A 21,766-nucleotide genomic window follows, 5' to 3' on the forward strand; every position below is an offset into this window, starting at 1 on the left:
TGTATAAGGAGGCTCTTTGTTTGCTTTGTAATTTGCTTTCTAGATCACCCCTAAGCCTGGAACGCATCCACTGTTGGTGTTTGTGAACCCCAAGAGTGGAGGGAGACAAGGAGAAAGGTATGTTTCCCTTCCTCCTATTGGAAAATTGTAGCCTCTGCAGCATAGAGGTTTTTGGCACAGTAAATACACATTTGGTAATTATTGTAAGTAATGCAAACACCTTCCCTTAAGGAAGTAATAGCAGAGAGATTGCATTTTCCCTGGAATCAGACGGCAATATTGTGCTGCTTGGGAAATACCCCAGATAGCACTGCTCAATGTGGTTGCAAGGCTGTCACTGATACCTGTTATCTGGTGCCTGGGACATCACCAACTCTTTGGCTTGGTAAGGACAGCTGTAATTCAAAAGTATTTATGAAGCAAACATTTCAGAGAGGGGGCTTAGAAATAGGAGAAAAGATTTCCATATGGAAATGGTTTTATTTGTCTGCTTGATGATTGTTTGTAAATCTGAAAATTTAAATAAATTTATAATAAAGAAAAAGGAGAAAAGATGGGTCCACAGTGCAGTAAACATCAATCCAAAAGCATCCTCCATTTTCTGAATATGAAGGTGGCAACTTTTGCTACACTTATGGAGCTGCCCTGAGCAGGATGTGGTGTGGGTAGAGAGTAGCTGATGCTAAGAAAGTGTAATCATCTGCTTTGGCTAGGGATAGGGGAGAAATTGGAATCCGTTCACATTTAAAGGCAAACTTCTGTAATTCTCACTTTCCAAAACAATGCACAAACTGATGCACAAACATCCTCAAAAAATGTGCACTTCTTCAAATCTTGTAGTGCAATTCTCTGCCCAAGTAATGAGTACAAAAATGAATGTATTGCAGTAAAGTGTGCATTATAATAGGGGGAAATGGATTTGCAAAAATGTGTGTCTGGGGGCAAAATCGCTTGTAAACATGTAATATTAGGAGAAATTTGCACTAAAATTCTGATGAATTTTCATGAGGACTTTTTTTAAACAGAAAAATGAAAACTAGTGTGGAAATGTGGAGAACTTAAGACTGGAAAAATGAGAAATTGAGACACAGTGAAACTGACAGATTTCCCTCCTCCTAGCCTTTACTCTCCTTTTTAGGGGCCATCACTTCTTGTTTTTCTTACTTACTTTCAGGGTTCATCGGAAATTCCATTATCTACTCAACCCCAGACAAGTTTACAACCTGGATCGAGGAGGACCCACTCCTGGGTATTGAAATCCATTGATCAACCTGCATCCATTTTGCTATCCTTACTATTCCCTCTTAGTTGTGCTGCCCATTCTCACTCCCCATTTGCTTTTTTCTCACCTTCCCTCTCCAGTTTCCCTTTCCACCTCCCTTCTCGCTGAAGCTTCTTAACATACCTTAGCTTGAGGAACTCAGCCTGCTGCCAATTCTTTAGAATTATGCATGGAGCCCGTGCTGGAGTTTATGATATTTGCCATGTCTGTCTTAAGGCAATAAACCTTTGGGCTCTGGGACTCTACATACTCCTGATGGAATACCTGTGGATATTACACCTGAATACAAATTATACAATCCTGCAAAAGTTATTTGTGGCTAAGGCCCATCGCACTGCTGTCAATTGGATGTTGTTGCAGCAACCAGCTGCTAGATCTTGTCCAAAGTTTGCATGGATTTTATAAAACAACAACAACAATTCCCCTTCATGCAGATCTTTCTTACAAATGTCATGTATTCCTTTATGGGTGTTCTTCTTGAATGTCTGCTGTGCAGGTTGACTCTTCACTGGTTTTCCTTGTTTTGTTCTGTTGCAAACTTGAGAATGAGCAAGAATTGCATGATTTAAGACTTTGGAGAGCAGCAGGGCTGCTGTGCCTTTTTTCACATTTGTTTTTGTGTGAATTTAAAAAGCAGTTTAGATGTGGTGTTCTTTCCCATATATGGCAAGCAAGCTATTCTAAAGAGCTTTCCTACCTTTTCCTTCTGCTTTCTCTTAGTTTAAACTTTTTCCGTGATGCTCCAGACTTCCGTATTCTGGCTTGCGGAGGAGATGGGACCGTTGGATGGATCCTGGACTGCATAGGTAAATTGGGATCCAGGGATGCTGCATGGATCAAAGTACATTAGATTCGTTGGATAGCTGATACGCCTGAGGTCACTACTGTGTAAGAGAGAGTGGGGGGGGGGGTCCTGTAGTAGGTCAGTAGCAGAGCACTTGCTTCCCCAGGCTCAGCCCCTGGCATCTGCACGTAGGGCTGGGAATAATAATAATAATAATAATTTATTATTTATACCCCGCCCATCTGGCTGGTCCTCCCCAGCCACTCTGGGTGGCTTCCATACAAACCAAAAATACAGTAAAATATCACACGTTAAAAACTTCCCTGAACAGGGCTGCCTTAAGATGTCTTCTGAATATCAGGTAGTTGTTTATCGCTTTGACATCTGCTGGAAGGGAAAGGCTATTTGCCTGAAACCCTGGACTTCTGCCAGGTGTGAACTGTGCTGAGCCAGATGTACCAATAGTCCAACTCTGACTCCAATATAAGACAGCTTCCCGTGTTCCTTTGAGGGGCTGAAATTAGAGTTCATCCACTAGCCAGAGTGAGGCAACCACCTCAGCTAGCAGATGCTGGGTGGCAGTGAGGGACAGAGCTTTGTTGCACACAGCCTACTCCGCTGCCCTCTAACCTAGCCTGCTGCTAGAGGACAGCGTCCCATTGCTAGGATTGGTGCAAGAGTCAAGTTCCAGTCCTGTCAGCTGGAGCAGGAGAACATCTTGGCCTCAGGCAGCAAAATGTATTGGGCTGGCCCCATCTACATACACAGACTCAAACATGCTTGCCTCTGTTCCCATACAAGGATTATGAAGGTTTTGGAGTTCTGATGAGGATTCCAGATTGCCCCATATTTCCGACTACAAAATATCTTGGACCAGTCCTGTCTCCATGCACACACTTCATCCACCAAGAAGACTCAAATGCATGTAAAATGGACTTTTAAAACTTTTTTTAAAAAAACACACAAGTATTTGAGTGACCTTGGTGGTTAATTTGTCTTACGTCAATCCTCATTGTGTTTAGAACTGTATGTCCACACGAACCTCTGCCCCATATAATGTTTATGAACAGAAATGGAGCAGTCTGTAGCGCTGAAGATTCCAGATTGACAGCCTGGCCACAATGATCTTCTCCTCCTTCCTCTGCCAGAAAGAGTAGCCAGCTACTCTCTCCCCCGCTACCGCCTCCCCAATTTGCATCTCCGTTAATATTGTCATTATTATTCCGCATCTAATATTGAATGAAGTGTTGTGCAAATTGGAACAAAAGATCAAGCCTCTGCAAATGGCTTACAACCTGACAAAGCAATATACACAGGTGATAAGAACTGAGAGGAGAAATGCCCTTGGTATCCACTGATAACAATGGGCCTTACTCCAAAGTATGCATAAGTTTGCAGACATATCATTTCTGTCGTCCCCACAACAGAGCGCCCTTTCGCTCCTTCAGTGGAGTTCCCTTCTTTTGGCAGCATCATGCCAAGGATTTCCCTCCCTTGAAAGAAAGATGGATGTTGGCAACGAATGAGAAAGCGGGGGCAGCTGAAAGCATGCCTCTCATGCAGCCTGGAGACAGGGAGAGTTCTGTACTGTTGAAGTGTGCACAAGGAAAAGTTTGTAGCAGGGAAGACTCTGTGGCAAGGAGCCCAAGGAGGTGGACCTGCAGCAGGAGAGGGCTGAATTTCATATTAATAATAATAATAAGAGTTTATTATTTATACCCCACCCATCTGGCTGAGTTTCTCCAGCCACTCTGGGTGGCTCCCAATCGAGTGTTAAAAACAATACAGCATTAAATATTAAAAACTTCCCTAAACAGGGCTGCCTTCAGATGTCTTTTAAAAATAGGATAGCTGCTTATTTCCTTGATATCTGATAGGAGGGCATTCTACAGGACGGGCGCCACTACCGAGAACACCCTCTGTCTGGTTCCCTGTAACCTCACTTCTCGCAATGAGGGAACCAGCAGAAGGCCTTCAGTGCTGGATCTCAGTGTCTGGGCTGAACGATGGGGGTGGAGACACTCCTTCAGGACCGAGGCCATTTAGGGCTCTAAAGGTCAGCACCAACACTTTGAATTGTGCTTGGAAACATACTGGGAGCCAATGCAGATCTCTCAGGACCATATATTGATTGGTATTAACCAGCCACATCTTTGACTGCAGGCTGCATTATAAAGAAGCTTTCCTGCCTCCCTTTTCTGAAAGTTGCACACATAGATAGGGTTGCAGGCTTGGTCTCAAGAAATTCTGAACTGAGGTCCAGGAGCTCAAGGAACTATGGATGGGGGTGGGTGGGAAATTAGATTGGTTTGCCTTTTTAGGCAAACCGACTTTATTCACACTTGCTGCACCAATAAGCTAACTGAAATGAGGTTATCCTTTGAAATTCGCACTTCTCCGAATTTTGTGATGCAGTTCCCCAGCCAGACGTGGGCTCAGAAAGGTGCATACTTGAGAAAGCAACATATAAAACTACAATATATTAGGTCAAATTGCTTTCAAACACCAATACACCATGTATAGCCAGGGGATACAGCTGTGGTTCATTCTGCCCTTGGGAAATCCTGTCCTCATTAGCTCTGCTATGGCAGGTGATGTAGAAAAAGGAAAGTTGACTCCAGCGATCTGTTGGCTTCTAATGTCTGTTTTTCTTTTTGCAGATAAGATAAACATAGCAAAACACCCTCCTGTGGCTATCCTGCCCCTGGGAACAGGCAATGACCTTGCCCGCTGCCTACGATGGGGCGGAGGTAAGTATTTTGAGTCAGCCTAACACTGTAGGGTCATTCATCACGACCTCACACCATGACTTGCCACTGATCCCTCCTGACAGCAGTCCCATGTGCTGTTGAAACCTGTCAGCTGCTTCTAATCCCACTTGTCATTGTCCAGGCTTTGCACCACTGGAGACTGTCCATCACTGACAGCTCTTCAAAGTATACATTAAAAAAGAAACCTTACCACACCCACCATGCAACTTGCAATCTTACCCAACCCACGGCCTTATCTACTAGACAGAGCATGGTTCCCCATTCACCATTGATGTTGCTGGGCCCAAATCATTGCCAGGATTGTTTCTCCTTCTCTGCTTCTGATCACTTGGCCTTCTTTTATGGCTTTGCATCACAACAAGGCATCCATTACCAGACTCTCTGTAACACAACTGTTTGCCCCATTAATGCTTGGCCTATTCCACCGCTGACATTCTGTTCCTTACCATATGCCATCCCTTTTTCCACTCTCAAGGTTATGAAGGTGGCAACTTAATGAAGGTCCTGAAGGACATTGAACACAGTTCAGAGGTAATGCTGGACCGATGGCAAATTGATGTCATCCCTATTGACAAAGAGGAGAATGGGGACCCTGTCCCTTACAGTATCATCAACAACTACTTCTCCATAGGAGTGGTAAGCACTGTCTATACAGCTCTTGTTCCCATGATCTCCCTCCCTATTTCCCCTGTAGTATCAGAAGCCCTAGATATCTTTGTGTGTCAGACTGGAGATGGACAATAGGCTTTGGAGGTGATACAATGGCAGCATCGTTGTCCATGGTGTACATACTATTCTGTCCCATTGTCACCTAGGGACAAATGGCTTCCACATGTTTTAGAAGTCCCCCACATCCCCCAAAAAACCTGCTAACTAAAGCAACAGCAGTGAGATATATGCATACCACAAGCAACACCTTCAGCCAACTCACAGCTATAAGTTGGAGTGCAGTTTTCTTGTCTTATGGGCATGCTGTAAAAAGCTCATATTTGAGACTGAAAATTATGTTTTGTACTTGAGAATGGAGATTGTGGGGACTGTGATGACTCGTAAATCTCAATAAGAATTTATTGCAAACTTGTGATCTAAGAAGACTCACTTCTGCATCAATAATAATTATTATTAGTTAAGACAGTCTTCTTTATGAGAAGAGAAAAAGCAGTTAGTCTTTATCCTGAAGTCTGTGATGCAAGAATATGGGTAGTTGACCTACAGGAGTGTCATGGGACTTAGCCAGTTTGGTCAGCTGATCTTTCAAAGGCTCACATGACCCAATCTTGTGGGTAGTGTGGTCAGAAACAGAGCTGGATACAGGAAGGCTGAATTCCTGTGTGAAAATAGGATTCCACTACAAGGAACTGTGAATCCTGAAATGTAATTGGGCTCCCATTCTGAGGCTCTTGACTTCAGAGCTGCCTAGGAAGATCAGCTTGTGCAAAACAATGGCTCTTTGTCCTATGCTGATCCTCCCTTTCCCATCACTTACTTGATGGAATGGGAAGCAAAAAATTTGCCTTTTGGAAGCATCAGCTATTTGCAAAGGGAGTCCTGTTTGCAGGTGATGTTTTCAAACGGCGGCTTTTTCTCCCCTCCTGATCACATGATGGGGAGAGAAAAGGGTTCCTTGTGGAAGGATCACCTGCACAGCAGATGTCCCTTGAACCTCACCCATCAGTTGATGTCACAAGTAACATCAGATGATTGACAGTTGGGTGGGATTTTGAGAAAATGGCACCGTGGTCAAAATTGGACTCCTTGGTGGGCCAAGATTGGTCTGTGAGCCTGACTAGCTTATTTAACCACTGTTCTTTCCCTGGGATCTCTCTTTGTTTCTTGTATCTTGTGTACACTATCCTTGCAGCTGTTGTCGCATATAGGAATAAGTTATTGGCTTTTTTTGGTAACTCATTCCCAATTATGCCAAGAAGGAATGCTTCCGGTTTCTTGAGAAATGTGAATTAAAAATAAAATAAAATAAAATAGCTTGTTATACACCATTCCCCCAAATTCCTTTGCCCTGTTGCATTTCCATCAAAGGTGAATAAAAGTACCCTCAGCCTCTAGACATTCCCAACAGAGTTTTGAATCTTTTTCGTACATTTTGGCCAGTTTGACCGTTGTCAAATACCATCTGTGTTGCAGTATTTGCACATTTTCTCTTACTTGGTAACATGCCGAGAAGTTCATTGTTTGGTTCCATAATTTTTCCCACTCATCAATTTCAATATTATGCCTGATATCAATGGCCCACTTAACCATTGCTTCCTTTATAAGTTGTTCCTCACTAATTGCATTAGCATGAGCATATCTGCACTATTGAATCTGATTTCTTGCTATAACATTAGCAGCCTTTTCCTTTCTGTACCTGATATTTAACTACCTAAATTTCTATTCTGCCCAGTTAAGAATTCTGTATAACATAATGGATTGCATGCTCCTTCCCTGATTGAAGTTGATCCAATAAAAGATATCACTTTACCTGTGTTGTAGGGTTGCTAAGAAGCTCCCCACAACAGCTGACTCGTTTTAGAGTTCTGACATGGTGGGAGAAACAGCTGATTAAAAAAAAAAGCACTGAAGCATTTGTTTAAAAACAGTCTCATGTTATATTGAGGTTCCATTTATAAGTGATTGATTGATTGTCATAAATGTGTTACAGACATGGCCAGTATGTCTTAAAAATGACTATAACTGAAGTGCTGACCTTTTAGATTCCATAGCCCATACTTAATATTGCATTAAATAATTTTAAATTTTCTTAACACTTTGCAGATCTTTAAGGAAAGTTACTTTTGTGTAACTTGTGGCATGATTTCCATAGATCCATTGTGCATTATAATCAACTGCAGGGTGCTAGCAGGTCAATGAAAGTAAATTGGAGGGCTTTGGTGCTATGAAACCTCATTGCTGACAAGGTGCCTTTAAATACTACCACTGACGATGATAAGCCATTTCACCTCTGAGTCCAAGCTGCCACATGCTGCTTCCCATCTTTGCCCCCTTTATTTTTGGGCTGTGAGAAATGTGGGCCAGCAGCTATATCACTAACAGGAAGTTTTGGATTACAAATAGATCAGGCCATGGGCTTGCAAAGTCCCTGAGACTAGTGACACCTCTGCACCCCATCACTGAGATGTGGATGATGAACAGCCTGCTAATCCCTGGATGGAGTAAAGCACATTCCTTGGGCTATCTGAACCCAGAGAGACTGCAAGAGGGGCCCTTGTGTTACTATTTGTGACCTCTGTTTATGTATGTGTGCATTATGTGGCCATTCAAAAACTACTTGAGGTTCATGTCTGCTCAAATACAGCGGACAACCGTGATAGATAAGTGGGATAACAAGTTTTCCGCTAACTAAAGAAGGCTTAAGCCAGGTCATTCCATAGAGGCCTGTTTTGATGCATTCTCTGTTGATTTATTATGCTGATCAGGGCTTCTGATGATCTTTTAAAAATGATTATGTTAATATTCTAAGGGTACAAAGGAGATTACAGTGAATAATATGCCTAGACAAAATGGATTCTTGTCCTTTCAAAAGCTGTCGTTCTAAGGGTCTGCTACAATTCTTTGCCTGCATCTTAAAAACTCAAGCTGGGGTTGCCTCCATACAGTCAATATTTTGCAGGGAAGATTCAAGTACATACTGGAAATTTACTTTTGTGCAATTAAAGTGTATCAAAGCACTCTGTGACCCTGATGCAACAAATCCACTATTTTTCTTTTTTTAAGGGATTCTATGATTCTATTACAAGGACGCGGGTGGCGCTGTGGGTAAAACCTCAGTGCCTAGGACTTGCCGATCGTATGGTCGGCGGTTCGAATCCCCACGGCGGGGTGAGCTCCCATCTTTCGGTCCCAGCTCCTACCAACCTAGCAGTTCGAAAGCACTCCTAAGTGCAAGTAGATAAATAGGTACCGCTTTATAGCGGGAAGGTAAACGGCGTTTCCATGTGCTGCGCTGGTGCTGGCTCGCCAGAGCAGCTTCGTCACGCTGGCCACGTGACCCGGAAGTGTCTCCGGACAGCGCTGGCCCCTGGCCTCTTAAGTGAGATGGGCGCACAACCCTAGAGTCGGACACGACTGGCCCGTATGGGCAGGGGTACCTTTACCTCTACCTTTATATGATTCTATTAATTTTGGCAGTTAGGAAAGTGACAGGGAAAATACACTAAAAAGTGTGGGATGAATGAATGAATGATGCATAAACACCACACAAAGTAGAATGATTGCTCATTGTCACATAAGCTCCAAGCAAACAATTCAGAAGAAATTCTCAATAAAGACTAGTCACAAGTCTTGTGCAAGCAAATCAGAATGTATGTCCAATAAACAGGTCCTCTGAAGCAGCTCTCCGAAGCATGGGAAAAGTGGCAAGAGTACACAAGGATTCATAAGGTTGAATTAACCAGATGTCCCTTTACCTTTACTTTTTAACTCTGTCACAATTAACTTTAGGAGGTGCTTTGGGAAGCCCTGGAAGCTCAGCATGACCTCTGAGTGCTCTGAAATAGAGAAATGTTGTATTTCCCATAGTGTTCCTGTTTTATAACTTTAAAATACACACAGAGAAAATTAACTTTACAATCAGTTACCGTGGTACCTTGAGTTACAAACGCCTCAGGTTACATACGCTTCAGGTTACAAACACTGCTAACCTGGAAGAGTTACCTCGAGTTGAGAACTTTGCCCCAGGATGAGAATGGAAATTGTATGCCGGCTGCGCAGCGGCAGCAAGAGGGCCCCATTAGGAAAGCATGCCTCTAGTTAAGAACAGTTTCAGGTTAAGAACGGACCTCCGGAACAAATTAAGTTCGTAACTGTATAAGGTCTGTTGGCCACAAAAACTGAAAGCACAATTTATGGGTGAAAAGTGCTCATTGCGCAGTTTCGTGGGACGCCTCAATCAGAACTCTGATGAGACTGTCTTCAGTATCTAGAAGGCCTCATTGACTAATTGCCCCCTCCCCCAATCTCTCTTTATAGGATGCATCCATTGCACACAGATTCCACATGATGAGGGAAAAACATCCGGAAAAGTTTAATAGCAGGTAAATATCTTCTTTCCCCTTCTCCACTGTCATTGTAGTGCTGAAGAAGGCGGTGTTCAGTAACTTTATGATGGAATAATGCCATTTGTTTACATTGGATGAACTTCAACTATGGTTTACTTAGGAGTAGGCCCTCTGAAATTAATGGATCTAACTTAGTGGGTCTATTCTGAGTAAGCCTAAGGTGGTATTCAGCTATTGTGTATTGCTTGGAATTTTCCTGAGCTGGGGAGAGGATGGGTAGTACTTCTGCTCTGTGTTTGTCTGAGTTGGTGTTATGGTGTAATGGGATGCAACACATCTTGGTAGGAAGCCAGCACCTGGCTCTGGGTTCTGTTCACCTGCTGGGTGGCTAAAGAACCTGGCACACCGGCCAAACATTTCCCCAGGAATATCTGTATGACAGTATCTGACCCCTGTAAGCCTAGGGTAGCCATCCTACTTAGGGACACCTCCATGATTTTAACAGCTGAATGGGAGGAAGGAATCAGCAGGTGATGCTTTGCCCAGCATGGAAATAGCAATTTCTGTGGGGTGCAGCTGTTAAAGGCAACCCACACATAAGCTGAAGTTTGCCCACATTGTTCTCTCACGAATTTCTGCAACAGGCAAGGATGAAGTGCAGCCAGTAAAGGCTTCCACGTATGCATAAAGCAAGGGATACTGATGGTTCCTTTATGCTGCTTCACATCTTGTAGGAGGCATGGCTTTTCCTATGCTTCTCATTTGGTACTTAAATATGGGAGGCCAACATGTATTCATTATATATATTTGTTTTTAAATATATATATACATATACATGCATGTCACAGTACAATGAAACCATGAGCAAACCTTTTACCAGTGCAAAACCACATATTGATTAGTATTTGGTAGGGTAACTGGGTGTCTAGTAATATGTTCCTGAGGTGGGATCCAGCCCATGAGCCACCAGTTGGCCTTCACTGGTGTCGAGTATGTTGGCTAAGGGATGGTCCTCATAGAAGCAGAGTTGGAAGGGATCCTGAGGCGCATCCAGTCCAACCCCTGCAGCAGATAAATCTTTCCTCTTTTTTTGTTCGTATCAGCCCATAAGTAAGCCAGATATCAGTCAAAAGGTATTTTAGCAAGGCAAAGGTAAATAATCTACTTCACTCATCTCTGTAAAAGAAACATGTATTAGCATTTCTGTCTCTCCACTCCCTCAGGAACAGAGCCACTCACTGCGAAGGAATGTCCAAATAATGGCCATCTAGGACAATGCAAATATTATTTGAGGATTCATATATAAATCTGTATTACCTGGCCATCTCTGTTTGAGCCCTTCTCTTTATCTTTAACTCAACTGTAACTTGGTGGTTTGCTTTTTGTTTTGTTTTTTACCTGAAACTGTAACTGAAGAAACTCATTTCCCTCTGTACAGCAGTTAATTACGTCAGCCTCGTGGCATGCAGTCCTGAGGCAATGTGGCCTATACCATTGTAGGATTTGCAACTATTACTATTTGCAGGTCTTTATGCTTTAATTTCGGCATAGAAAGCTGCTAGAGCTTGGCTGTAAACCCAGTGCTATTCATTCACACTTCATAATTACATAGAAATTCCAGGGCCAGCAGGAACAGGCTATCAAGGCAAGGCACAACATCAGGTTAGAACTAGCTCACATTTCTCTTGCAGTTCATAAAAAAATGGTCCTGGCTTGCAGTTCACAAAAACGGGAGACTTGTCACTAATGGCCTGTGCAGGAGACATTCAGAGAATTACTCCTAGCATTCTTGTGTTCATAAATTCCTTAGAACTTTAACACTCCTCCAACCACACTCCAAGCTTTCTTCTAAAGTGAAAATCTCTCTTATCCTCTAAAATGTACCCCAGGGATAAAATCGCTAATATGGAATGAGAAACCTAAGAATGATGTAATGCTTTAATGTATCCCCTTTTCTTCTAACAGTTCACACAACTGCTCTGCCCCCCTTCACTGATGTTTAGCTCAACTGTATATGTTCAGATGGTAGCCAGGTTGAATCATTTGGTACCTGCACAAACATCAGGTTGGTGCATGTGCTCAGAAACCTTCCTGATAAGCTGAGCAATGCCATGATGTGCTTGCCACAACTCACGCGGTGCTGTCCAAACTAGAGAAAGAAGCAGCTGCCTATATGTGGAGTGACTGCATGAACGCACACTTAGATGATGAAGAATAAATAGGGAAATTGTAAAGCTATCTCACGCATAATAACATAAATAATGTCAAGTCCGTTACATTTCTGGTCTGTGTACATCTCATATAGTTCCTTGTGGGGTAAGGTTGAAACCTTAATTAAATCAGTCACAGGGTCTTCCAAGTGAATCTATGAACAAAGTAATATGGGGAAAGTTGATGGATATGAGAAACAGTTGAAGGATCTGGGCTTCAGGTGCTATCAGACAGGCCATCACATAGTCAAGGACTTGGGCCACATTTACACCATACATTTAAAGCACTGTGATACTACTTTAAACAACCATGGCTTGCCCCCCAAAATGCTAGGAGCTGTAGTTTGTTAAGGGTGCTGAGAGTTGTTAGAAGACCTCACAGAACTACAGTTCCCAGAGTGGTTTAACAATCAGACCTCCTTCACAGAATACTTACCTTTCAGCCACTGCTATTTTTCTAGAAAAAGAGGTGCCAAAGCTCACCATGAACTTTCCCCTTGTTCTCTTAGAATGGCAATGGTGCCCACCTGAAAGGTGCTGGAGCTGAACTCTGGCTGGAAAAAAGCACTGCTTTCAACTCTCCTCCTTTCCCTCCACTGCAGTCTATAACTGGAAGTTCTGCTTTCTGCAGAAATCCATATTCAACAACCTTTTAAAAATGATTTAATATAGACAACATTATTTCTTCTGAGTGTTAGTTTTCCTTTAAGATGGTTTTTTTTTCCATTACTGCACACATCCCTGCCAATAGCATGGCTGTGTCATTAGACTCCTTGCAGATGGGTTCATTTCCCATTAATACTAATGGCAAAATGTTACATTTTTGCTTTGGCATGTTTGGCAAATGCACACTGCTTCTAGGAAACTTAAGAACAGGTACCAGAATCATAGCCTGAAATGCCAGCTAAGTGCTTATGCACCTGAGTGTTTCTTGGCCCATGCTGTTACTTCTCTTTCTTTCTTTCTTTCTTCCCTCCCATCCAAAAATACTTGGTCTTCATCCAGTTTCCTGATCCTCTTGTGAAGCCATCCTCCATGGAGAGCAACCCAATCAACATCTCTACTTGCCATTTAGTTTGCTATGCCTTCCCACCTCTTATTAGTGGTTTATTTTGGTTAACCATGGATTTCCTCTCCAGGACCTGTGGACATGCATTTCTAACCAACTGTCTACACAGCTTTGGCCTAGCAGCGATCTGGGAATTTACAGAGCAGCTCTGAGGAAGGATGGGGCATTAGGTATAAAAATAGACTGAGGGTATCTGAAGAAGTGTGCATGCACACGAAAGCTCATACCAAGAACTAACTTAGTTGGTCTTTAAGGTGCTACTGGAAGGATTTTTTTTTGTTTTGACTATGGCAGACCAACACGGCTACCTATCTATAACTGGAATCATAGTTTTCAAACAGTGTTCCTGGAAATCCTGGGGTTCTTTGCAGGTTTTTCAAGAATTCCTCACAGGGGAAACATAGCTCAACTGTTGAACATATACTTTGCTTGCAGAAGGTCCCAGGTAATAGCTTTGACAGTGGGACCCCCTGCCCAATTGGAGTAAGGAAAACCACTTGGGGGATGATCTGGCTCAGTAGACCACAGCTTTATCTATCCTCCATGTGTGGATAGACTTCCTTAAAAGTTTGCTTGTCCACTGCAACTAATCTGTTCCTGCAATCTTCAGCTAAGTGTGTATGGGTGCATTCTCAGTTCATGAGAGAAAACAGGAGGCTCAAGAGTCCCAGTCAATGCTCTCCATCATGTTCTGACTCAATATTCTAGAGCGTTTTAAGAGTCTCAGTGTTTGTGTGTTAAGGGTGTGTGATTGTGCGCACATCTGGCCCTGACTGGTTTGGGGACCCCATCCACTGCCTAGAATGCAACTCCCCACAGCTATCCACAGAGGGAATACAGCCACCAGGCCAAAAAAGATTTTTCACCCCTGCCCTAGGCCATGCCCCAGAACCTTCTGTAATGCATGTGGAAAGTTTCACTAGTAGTCTACTTCATCCAGAGTCCTGCGTCTGACAGAAGCAAGCTTTGGACATTGAAGAGAAAATGCATAAAGGAAGGTCTGCTTGACTTTCAAACGCTTGTGGCGAGATGTGTGTGAATACCCTGACACTTGCCGAACCCATCTTGTGCACCGCTTCCAAATGAAATTGTCAGCAGACCTAGTAGTTACTCCAATCTTGAGAAAATATTTAGGCTAAGCCTTAAATGGCTTCTTTAAGTTTGAAAGCAGACAATGGGAGAGGGTGGTTCCTCCAGAGCCAACACAGTTTGAAAGAGGAATTGCTGCACGTTTTGTTGACTCGTCCATTTTTGCCTCTGGTTAACAGGTTTTGACATTTTTGTATTTATTTTTTTAAAAAAACAAAACCTACAAATCCTCACCAGACCTGGCAGTGGAAGAATAGAAATGGCTGTGTACATGGCTAAGGTTAATGGGAGTTGTAGTCCAAGCCGTATGGAGGATGCCAGGTTAGGGCAGGCTGGTAATGTACAGAAGCCTTTATAAACCCCTTTCAAGTCAGACAATAGTTTTCTGGATGTTTTCTCCAGCCTAAAATAGCACAAAACGCCTGTTTGTGCTACGCAAACACATTCTGACAATTGTTCCATTTACTTTCTCACATGAATTCAAACCCAAGCCTTCTCTCTTCAAGAAAGCTCCAAGTAGACAACTCTTTTCTAAACTGCTTAGAGGTTTTACTACAATCCAACGGTATATAAATTTGGTTAAATTAAATAAAAAATCCGAAAGGCAAGAACGTGCGTTTGTTTTGTTTTTTAGGAAGGAGCAGGGCACCACACAATGCGAAGAGGAGTATTTAGCAAGGAACCTAGTGAGATGCACCATACCTCTGAGCTGCCTTATTTAGTTCTGGAGATGTTTTTACACCTACAGGTGGCCGGGAGTGGAACAGCTGCTGTTTCTGTCTTTACAGCATTACAGCAGTCCTTAAACCTTTGAAAGATTTCTGGGGACTGAGTGAGAATTTTGGTACAGGGGATGAAGCTCGGACATGAACACACTTCCTGTAAACAATCTCTATTAGGTTACCATGGTCTTAGGACTGCACTGGAGTCATCTTAGGCTAGAGAGGTGCCATCAGACATGCAATTAAAAAGAGAGAGAGGAAGTCCTCAGGCGCTGGGGTGAGAGTGACAATGCAAAGCATATTGGGATGAAGGGGACTCTCCTTTTAGCCCACACCATTTTGCTGCCTAAGGCAGAGCAGCAAATCCCTCTCCTCCAAAGTCAAGCTGCATAAAACCCAGGGCCCTTTAAGGTATTCTGCAATGTGAGGCAAAAAGTTGCCTGAGAACCCTAACACATACAGGTACCCCAGCAGTAAAAAAATAATAACAAACTCATTCTCTAGATTGTCTGCTGCTAACCCCTAACTTCTGATTCTCTTCCCCCTCCTGTTGTTGTTGTTTTTTTAAATCCTTCAGTCCCAAGCACTGGATGTAGATGGAACCCAGCTCCACAGCCCAGTCTTAAACAGCATGGTCACTACTGATTATAACACAATATGTTTAATTGTAGGAGGGATGCTGTTCATGCAGCCAGTGTTTTGACCAAGTCCTCATAATGTCATTGGCATAAAAATGCCAGCCAGTACCCTCCAACCCAGTGATTTAATCTGGAGTGGAAATCCAATCTGTTTAAAAACTACTACTACTACTACTAGTAGTAGTAGTAGTAGTAGTAGTAGTAGTTATAAATGACCTGAATATCTGAATGGCTCATTTGCAACATTAAGCCCCCTCCTGTGTGGAAATAAGCTTCCTCAATATTCCTTGGGGGCCCCTCCAGACTAGAGTTTTATTCTGTACTGTATGTATTTTGCAACATGTTCTTTATAGGGTTGCCATATTTCAAATGCCATATTACTTTATTTCAAAAAGTAAATCTGGACACAAAAGTTGTTTAGCTTTTTTTGCAAAATCTAAAAGAAAACCCCATGCGTTTTTAAGCAAGGAGGGCTGAATACCAGCCAGGTCCGGACATATGGCAACCCCTGTCTTTATAGTGCAATGTTCTACTTTAGTTTGTTGTGCGATGCTTCCCAAATATTACCACATAGTTGTTCAGAGTTTAGCAGAAATGAAACAACAAACCAGAACATTTGCAGTAAAAAAAAAAAAGTTATGGGATTTCAGTGGGAAATTATGGGATATGCACTGATGCAAACTGAAGCCGTGCGACCACCCCAATACTTTTGCAGATGTAAACAGCTTTGAAAGCGTGATTGCTTTCAAACCTAATCTGGAGTGGGGGCGAGGGAGTGGATGTGCTTATGGGTTGCCCTTCACAGAATTAGAGAGAGGACCTTGTGGACTCAACATCTGGAGGGCCACAGGTTCTTCAACTCTAATCTCAGATCTGAAAGTCCCTCCTTTACATTAGGATCTCCCTGCTTCAGTCTAGGAATAGCAAAGGACCAGAACTGTATGATTACTCCACGTCCACCTTAGCTTTGACAACGGTTAAACCCCTGGGTTCCCAAGAGACCGGCTTGCAGCTGAAGTCTGTTGTCTTTGGGTGAAGACAGCCGGCGATAAGGGCTATCGGGAGTGTAAGCAGGAAATAACATTCATTGTCCTGCTCCACATCTTGCTGATAAGCTGAAGAGCAGTGGTCAAGGGTCAGTGGCAACTTGTACCAAGCTGATCACACACTCTTATACTGACACACTTTTCTTTTTTTATAATAGCCCTTTCCATATGTAGCCAAGGGCATTGTTAAGGGCTCAAGCCATGGGCATTTTGCAGTGAAGCCCAGATCGTCTGCTACTTCCCCTCCACTTTTTAAAAAACCTCCCCCTAAATTGACTTAAAGGTGGCTGAGAACCCTGCAAAATGCAGTGCTGGTGCAGACACACAGCATCTTAACTGCCCAGAGTCATATAGGCATTAGCATATGCAAACTTAATGGAAATCTGTGTCATAGGTCTGTACTTAGCAACCCCCCTGCATGTAGCGGTTGATAAACTAAAGCCTCTCATAAACTAAAGCCTCTGGTTCTAAGAATCTGCAAGGTTGTCTGCCTTGCAAGATGCAGGATATAGTCTCAAGCACTGAATGTCTGAAACTCGATCCTGAAAATGTCAGCTGTTCTGTGAACAGAGCACATTTCTGAGACATGTCGCATGATTGTGGAGAAATACCTGAAAACGTTTTGGTTGGTTCCTCTGAGACTGGGCACAGCTCCCAGGAATGGGGGACTAGGAAGCCATCACTCAGCACAGCTCTTAGTGAGTGCTTCATCAGGCCACACCCTCCTTCCACTTACTGCTTTTAGGCTTTTTCCCCTAGTCTCTCCTGAGCACTTCCTCCCCTGCAAAAAAATTTTTAAAAAATGGGGATGAAAAAGTATAAAATCTGCAAAGTTGTTTTTAACAAGACGCAGTTCAAAATTATGCAAACTTTATTCAGACATGCATAATTGCCTCTTCAAAAAATTAACCGTGCAATTTTTGAACCTCTGACGACAACTCTAACAATGTCAGGATGAGGTGCGTAGCAGGGTGAAAATAAATACTGCCTGACATGTGTGTTTGCATTTAGTAAATCAACCTGTCTTCTCTGCCTTTTCTTTCTCGACTGAACGTGGGCGGGTTTCTCATCCACCGCACACCTCCTTACATTTTGCTGTTCTGCTCTTATTCGCCAGTGAGACTGTGGCTTCACTGTAGTCCTCATTTGGGAGAATCTAGGGGGAGGGTGGGTCCTAGGTTGGTTGTTCAACTCAGAGCCCCTGAACCTCTCAGGCCTATTTGTGAGGAAACTGGCACAATCTTTCAGAAATTCCTCTTAAGCAAATACCACTGAAAAGTGACTGGAAAGAATGTAATATCCCAATTTCTTTTCACATAATTATTTTATTTGGTTGATTTGGAGTTTGGTGTTGTTGTTTTTTTAAAAAAAGATTGCTTTTTGTTTTAAAATGCTCAAGGGAACATATATCAAATAAAAGCAGTAACAAAGCAACAAATACAAAGGACACTGTACACATCCCATTCAGTTGGCTGGGCCCATTCCCAATGCATTGTCCCTATTATTGGGGCAGGAACTAATTTCAGCTAAACACGTAAAGTGTACACAAAATTACAGCTGTTTCAGGTTGAGTCTGAGTGTATTCATTGAGTTATCTAAGGATACTTTACACTTAAAGTAGCGGCAGGGAACTTCTGCCCACCCTGCAATGTTGTTGGACTGCAGTGCCCACCAATCCTAGCCAGCGTAGCCAATGATGAGGGATGATGGGAGTTGTGATTCAGCGACATCTGAAGGGCAGCAAGTTCCCTATCTGTAATGGTTCTAGGGATTGCTTGTGTGTAAATCAACGCCACCCTTGGCTGGTTGCCTGAATGAACCCTTTCTGTCTGGACAGCCACGCACCCGTAGCTGTCTCATTCGCTGGCAGAATCCGTTAGTGGGCATTTCTTGAACTTCTTCCAGCAAAGAAGCTCTTTGACGCCTAGTCTCCACCTACTTTCCCTGCGCGGAAGCCTTCTGCGCAGGGAGGGTGTGAGCATCGGAGGACCCGTGCTCTCCCCGCTGGTTCCCGGCGAGGAGTCTTGGAGCCACCTCACCGATTCCCCCATCTGCCCCCCTTCTCCACTGGTATTACGCTGATTTCCTTCCCCAGAAGATGTGCTGCTTCTCTCCCTCCCGGGACGCTCTCCGGAATCCCTCTGGAGCCCTCCCTCTCCATCTGGCTCCGATGGCAGTTCCCTGACACTATCCTTGAGCAGGTGCCTTATTTTGCAGTGCTGAGGCAACTCTTAGAAACTTCCAAGAAGATTCCATTGCTTTCCCTGTTGCCAAAGACCTGGTGCTGCTGAAGCAAGGATTTGGAGTCCTGCTCAGTTCTGTAGCCAGGTGTTGTTATAAAAACAAAAAAATGTAGTCACTCCCCTATCTCTTCCTCAAAGACACTTCTCTTCTCTTCTCTTCTCTTCTCTTCTCTTCTCTCGCATTCGCTTTGTTCTGCTGACTCCTGTTTAATCAGCTAGCTGTTCTAAACATGGCAGCATTGATTGTTCTCACATTCTGTGCATGAGAACCATGATTATCCAGCAAGGACACAGAGGCACTGTGCTTCTGGTTGTTATTGCATTTAGCGTTCGTGATTTCAGTCCCTTTCTCCAGGACCAAATTGTCCCTGCAAGGTTCAGCAAGGTTCCCACGCAGTTTTATTAGCACAAGAAATCAGGTAAGCCTGATCTCTGTCCCCAAAGGCTCTTAGCTCAATCAAAAGGCTAGTGCAGGACAATTTTCTTTTTCCAGTTTGAGTGGAAATTTTGGATCTCTCGCAGTGGAGAGCCGCAGCGATCCTCAAGCTAACTGGGCTAAGTCTTATTATGAAGAAGTGAATGGTAGAGAGTACAAAAGTACACATTTGTCCCAAGGCTTTAGCCCTCTTGCCGGGACCTCCTTGCAAACATTTTGCACAAATCTGAAATTAGGCAAAATTTTCAGAATTTTAATTGGCCTTTTGAGTTTCAAACAATTGAGATTCTCCTTTGAAAATTTCCCTTTTTTGCTTATACTTCTTAAAACAAAATAAAATATCAACATGAAGCCTTGTTGATGACTTTTGGGTTCATCCACACTTATCTTTGCTCCTCGCTTCTAAGCAAAGGTCTGTGGTTTCTAGGTCTATGTCTGAGCATGGTTTTGTGTGTGTGTCCCAAAGCTTTTCCAGGAGAAATTTGTGTATTACTGCTAAATCAGAGCAAATGGCATGTGGGGCAAGCTCTCTCTCTCTCTCTCTCTCTCTCTCTCTCTCTCTCACACACACACACACACACACACACACACACACACACACCATGCTTGGACACGGACCTGGAGAGCCCAGATCTTTGCCTAGAGACGCAGAGCAAAGTTAAGTGTGTATGAACCCATAAAAGTAATAATGTTAAGTATCAGCTTAACCTTGAGCTCTTAAGAAGGTATGTACTGCCTGCTGTTATTGCACCTGCTGTCTTAATTACCCCACAAAGGAGATGGAATATGCCACCATTCCATGGTTGTGGTGCAAGACTCGCATTGGGTTCCAGGACAAAGCTTTGCATGACCCTCACAGGAACCTCAAATTGCTGTATTCCACCATCATAGACAACAGCCAAGGAACTAAGGAGCTGTTTTCCCTGAGTCTCTTGCACATGCACACAATGAAAGGAAGCCGCTGATACTGACCCATCATTGTTGCTCCTGATACATTTGCAGTGTTTTAAGTCATATGCATGAAAGTGCAAGTTTTTCTCAAACATAGCAAGGTGCCACATGGAAAACTATCTTTGTGGTATTTCTCATGTTTCCAGCCTGGCACTCAGCTCCAACCAGCTTTGAGTGGGTGACTCTTGGTAGTTTCCCAGAGAGTTGCCAACTTCCTTGGGATGATCAGTGTTTAGCGTGATAATCATGCAGTTTTTGCCATTTTATTGCATGCAGTCTGGATGGCATCCCTTGATGTTTCATGATGCTTCTGTTTCAGGAATAATGCCTTTTTTCCCCCAACATGAGATGTGCTACATTTGTATAATCTGGGAAAATCTGACTCTTCTTTCTGGTAGCACTCCTGTTGCGGTTGCTCTGGAGAAGGCAGTCAGAGAATGCCTGTGGAGGATGATAAGCAATACCTTCCCTTTCACCAAGGCCATTTTGCACACACAAACACAAAATACTTTGGAGGCTGACATTCTTCTTCCCACTACACCAGTCCAGTTCACATATGGTCATCTACCTCCCCCACTTTTTAAGTGGCAATTATCACATCACCAATCTTACTCTCCTCTCGAAATTCCCCACCACCACCCTTCATGAAAAACAGAGAAATGCATTGTTTGCATTTATTTTGTTTTATTCTTTGAGGATTATGGACACCTCATCACCTCCTCTATGCTTACAGGAGCCCAACAGCAGTGTGGCTGTCCCTCTACAGCAAGGTGATCCCCCCTGCCACCTATTCTGGGTGGATTACAGTACAGAGAGATCTCACTGGTCCCAGTCTTTCAACTAGGATTTGCAAATTTATTGTCCAAACACAGATATTTTGGAGTAAGCCTGGATAAGCACTCCAAGTTTTTATTTCTGCGGAGACTTGGTACTCCCTCTGTGTAATGGTTTAAAAATGCCCCTGTGAATTTGAATCTCTTCCCGTCTCCTGCATTTCACCAGACCACCCTGCGCAAAAGATTATGGTGCCAGCTGAGAATTCAATCGCACAATGGCCCTAATTTTCTAGGAGGCAAAAGATGTTCTTTTCTAACTGTTTCCAGTGGCAGTGTGGTAGTTCTCTGCATGCAAATATTTGCAGTAGATATGGTGCTCAGTGACTGCTGGAGAGGACAGTATGTTCGGAAAAGGAGAAGATAGAGGGGATTTCTCCTTCTGTAATGCCCCCCTCTCTTTGTTCTCTCTGTCAGAATGAAGAATAAACTTTGGTATTTTGAATTTGGCACAACGGAAACCTTTGCCGCCACCTGCAAGAAGCTCCACGACTATGTAGAGATTGAGGTGAGTTTCCAGGGATCCTCAAATTGCCGCTTCTACTGGAGACTGTTGTCCAGGTGATTGCAGTGCCTCTTTGTTGCCCAGGAGACTATGTGGGTAATTCGTAGTGCTGATACAAGCTTCCCTTCCGGCCCCCCGTTTCCATTAAGCTGATCTTACACCTGTCACACAC

At 43.3% G+C, this 21,766-nt stretch overlaps 1 protein-coding gene across 8 annotated transcripts in view; it reads left to right on the forward strand.

The window, feature by feature from the left end:
- The window catches only part of DGKG (diacylglycerol kinase gamma), a 184,857-nt gene that overhangs the window by 134,178 nt on the left and 28,913 nt on the right, over positions 1-21,766 (forward strand). For all 8 annotated transcript variants that reach the window (XM_077930029.1, XM_077930028.1, XM_077930032.1 and 5 more), the window contains 7 exons: positions 44-117; positions 1,175-1,249; positions 2,003-2,088; positions 4,727-4,816; positions 5,313-5,473; positions 9,824-9,888; positions 21,507-21,597. In XM_077930029.1, coding sequence (XP_077786155.1) covers positions 44-117; positions 1,175-1,249; positions 2,003-2,088; positions 4,727-4,816; positions 5,313-5,473; positions 9,824-9,888; positions 21,507-21,597 — 642 coding nt within the window. The remainder of the gene's footprint in view (positions 1-43; positions 118-1,174; positions 1,250-2,002; positions 2,089-4,726; positions 4,817-5,312; positions 5,474-9,823; positions 9,889-21,506; positions 21,598-21,766) is intronic.

This window comes from Podarcis muralis, chromosome 6, assembly GCF_964188315.1.
Source record: "Podarcis muralis chromosome 6, rPodMur119.hap1.1, whole genome shotgun sequence".
Lineage (NCBI taxonomy): Eukaryota > Metazoa > Chordata > Lepidosauria > Squamata > Lacertidae > Podarcis > Podarcis muralis.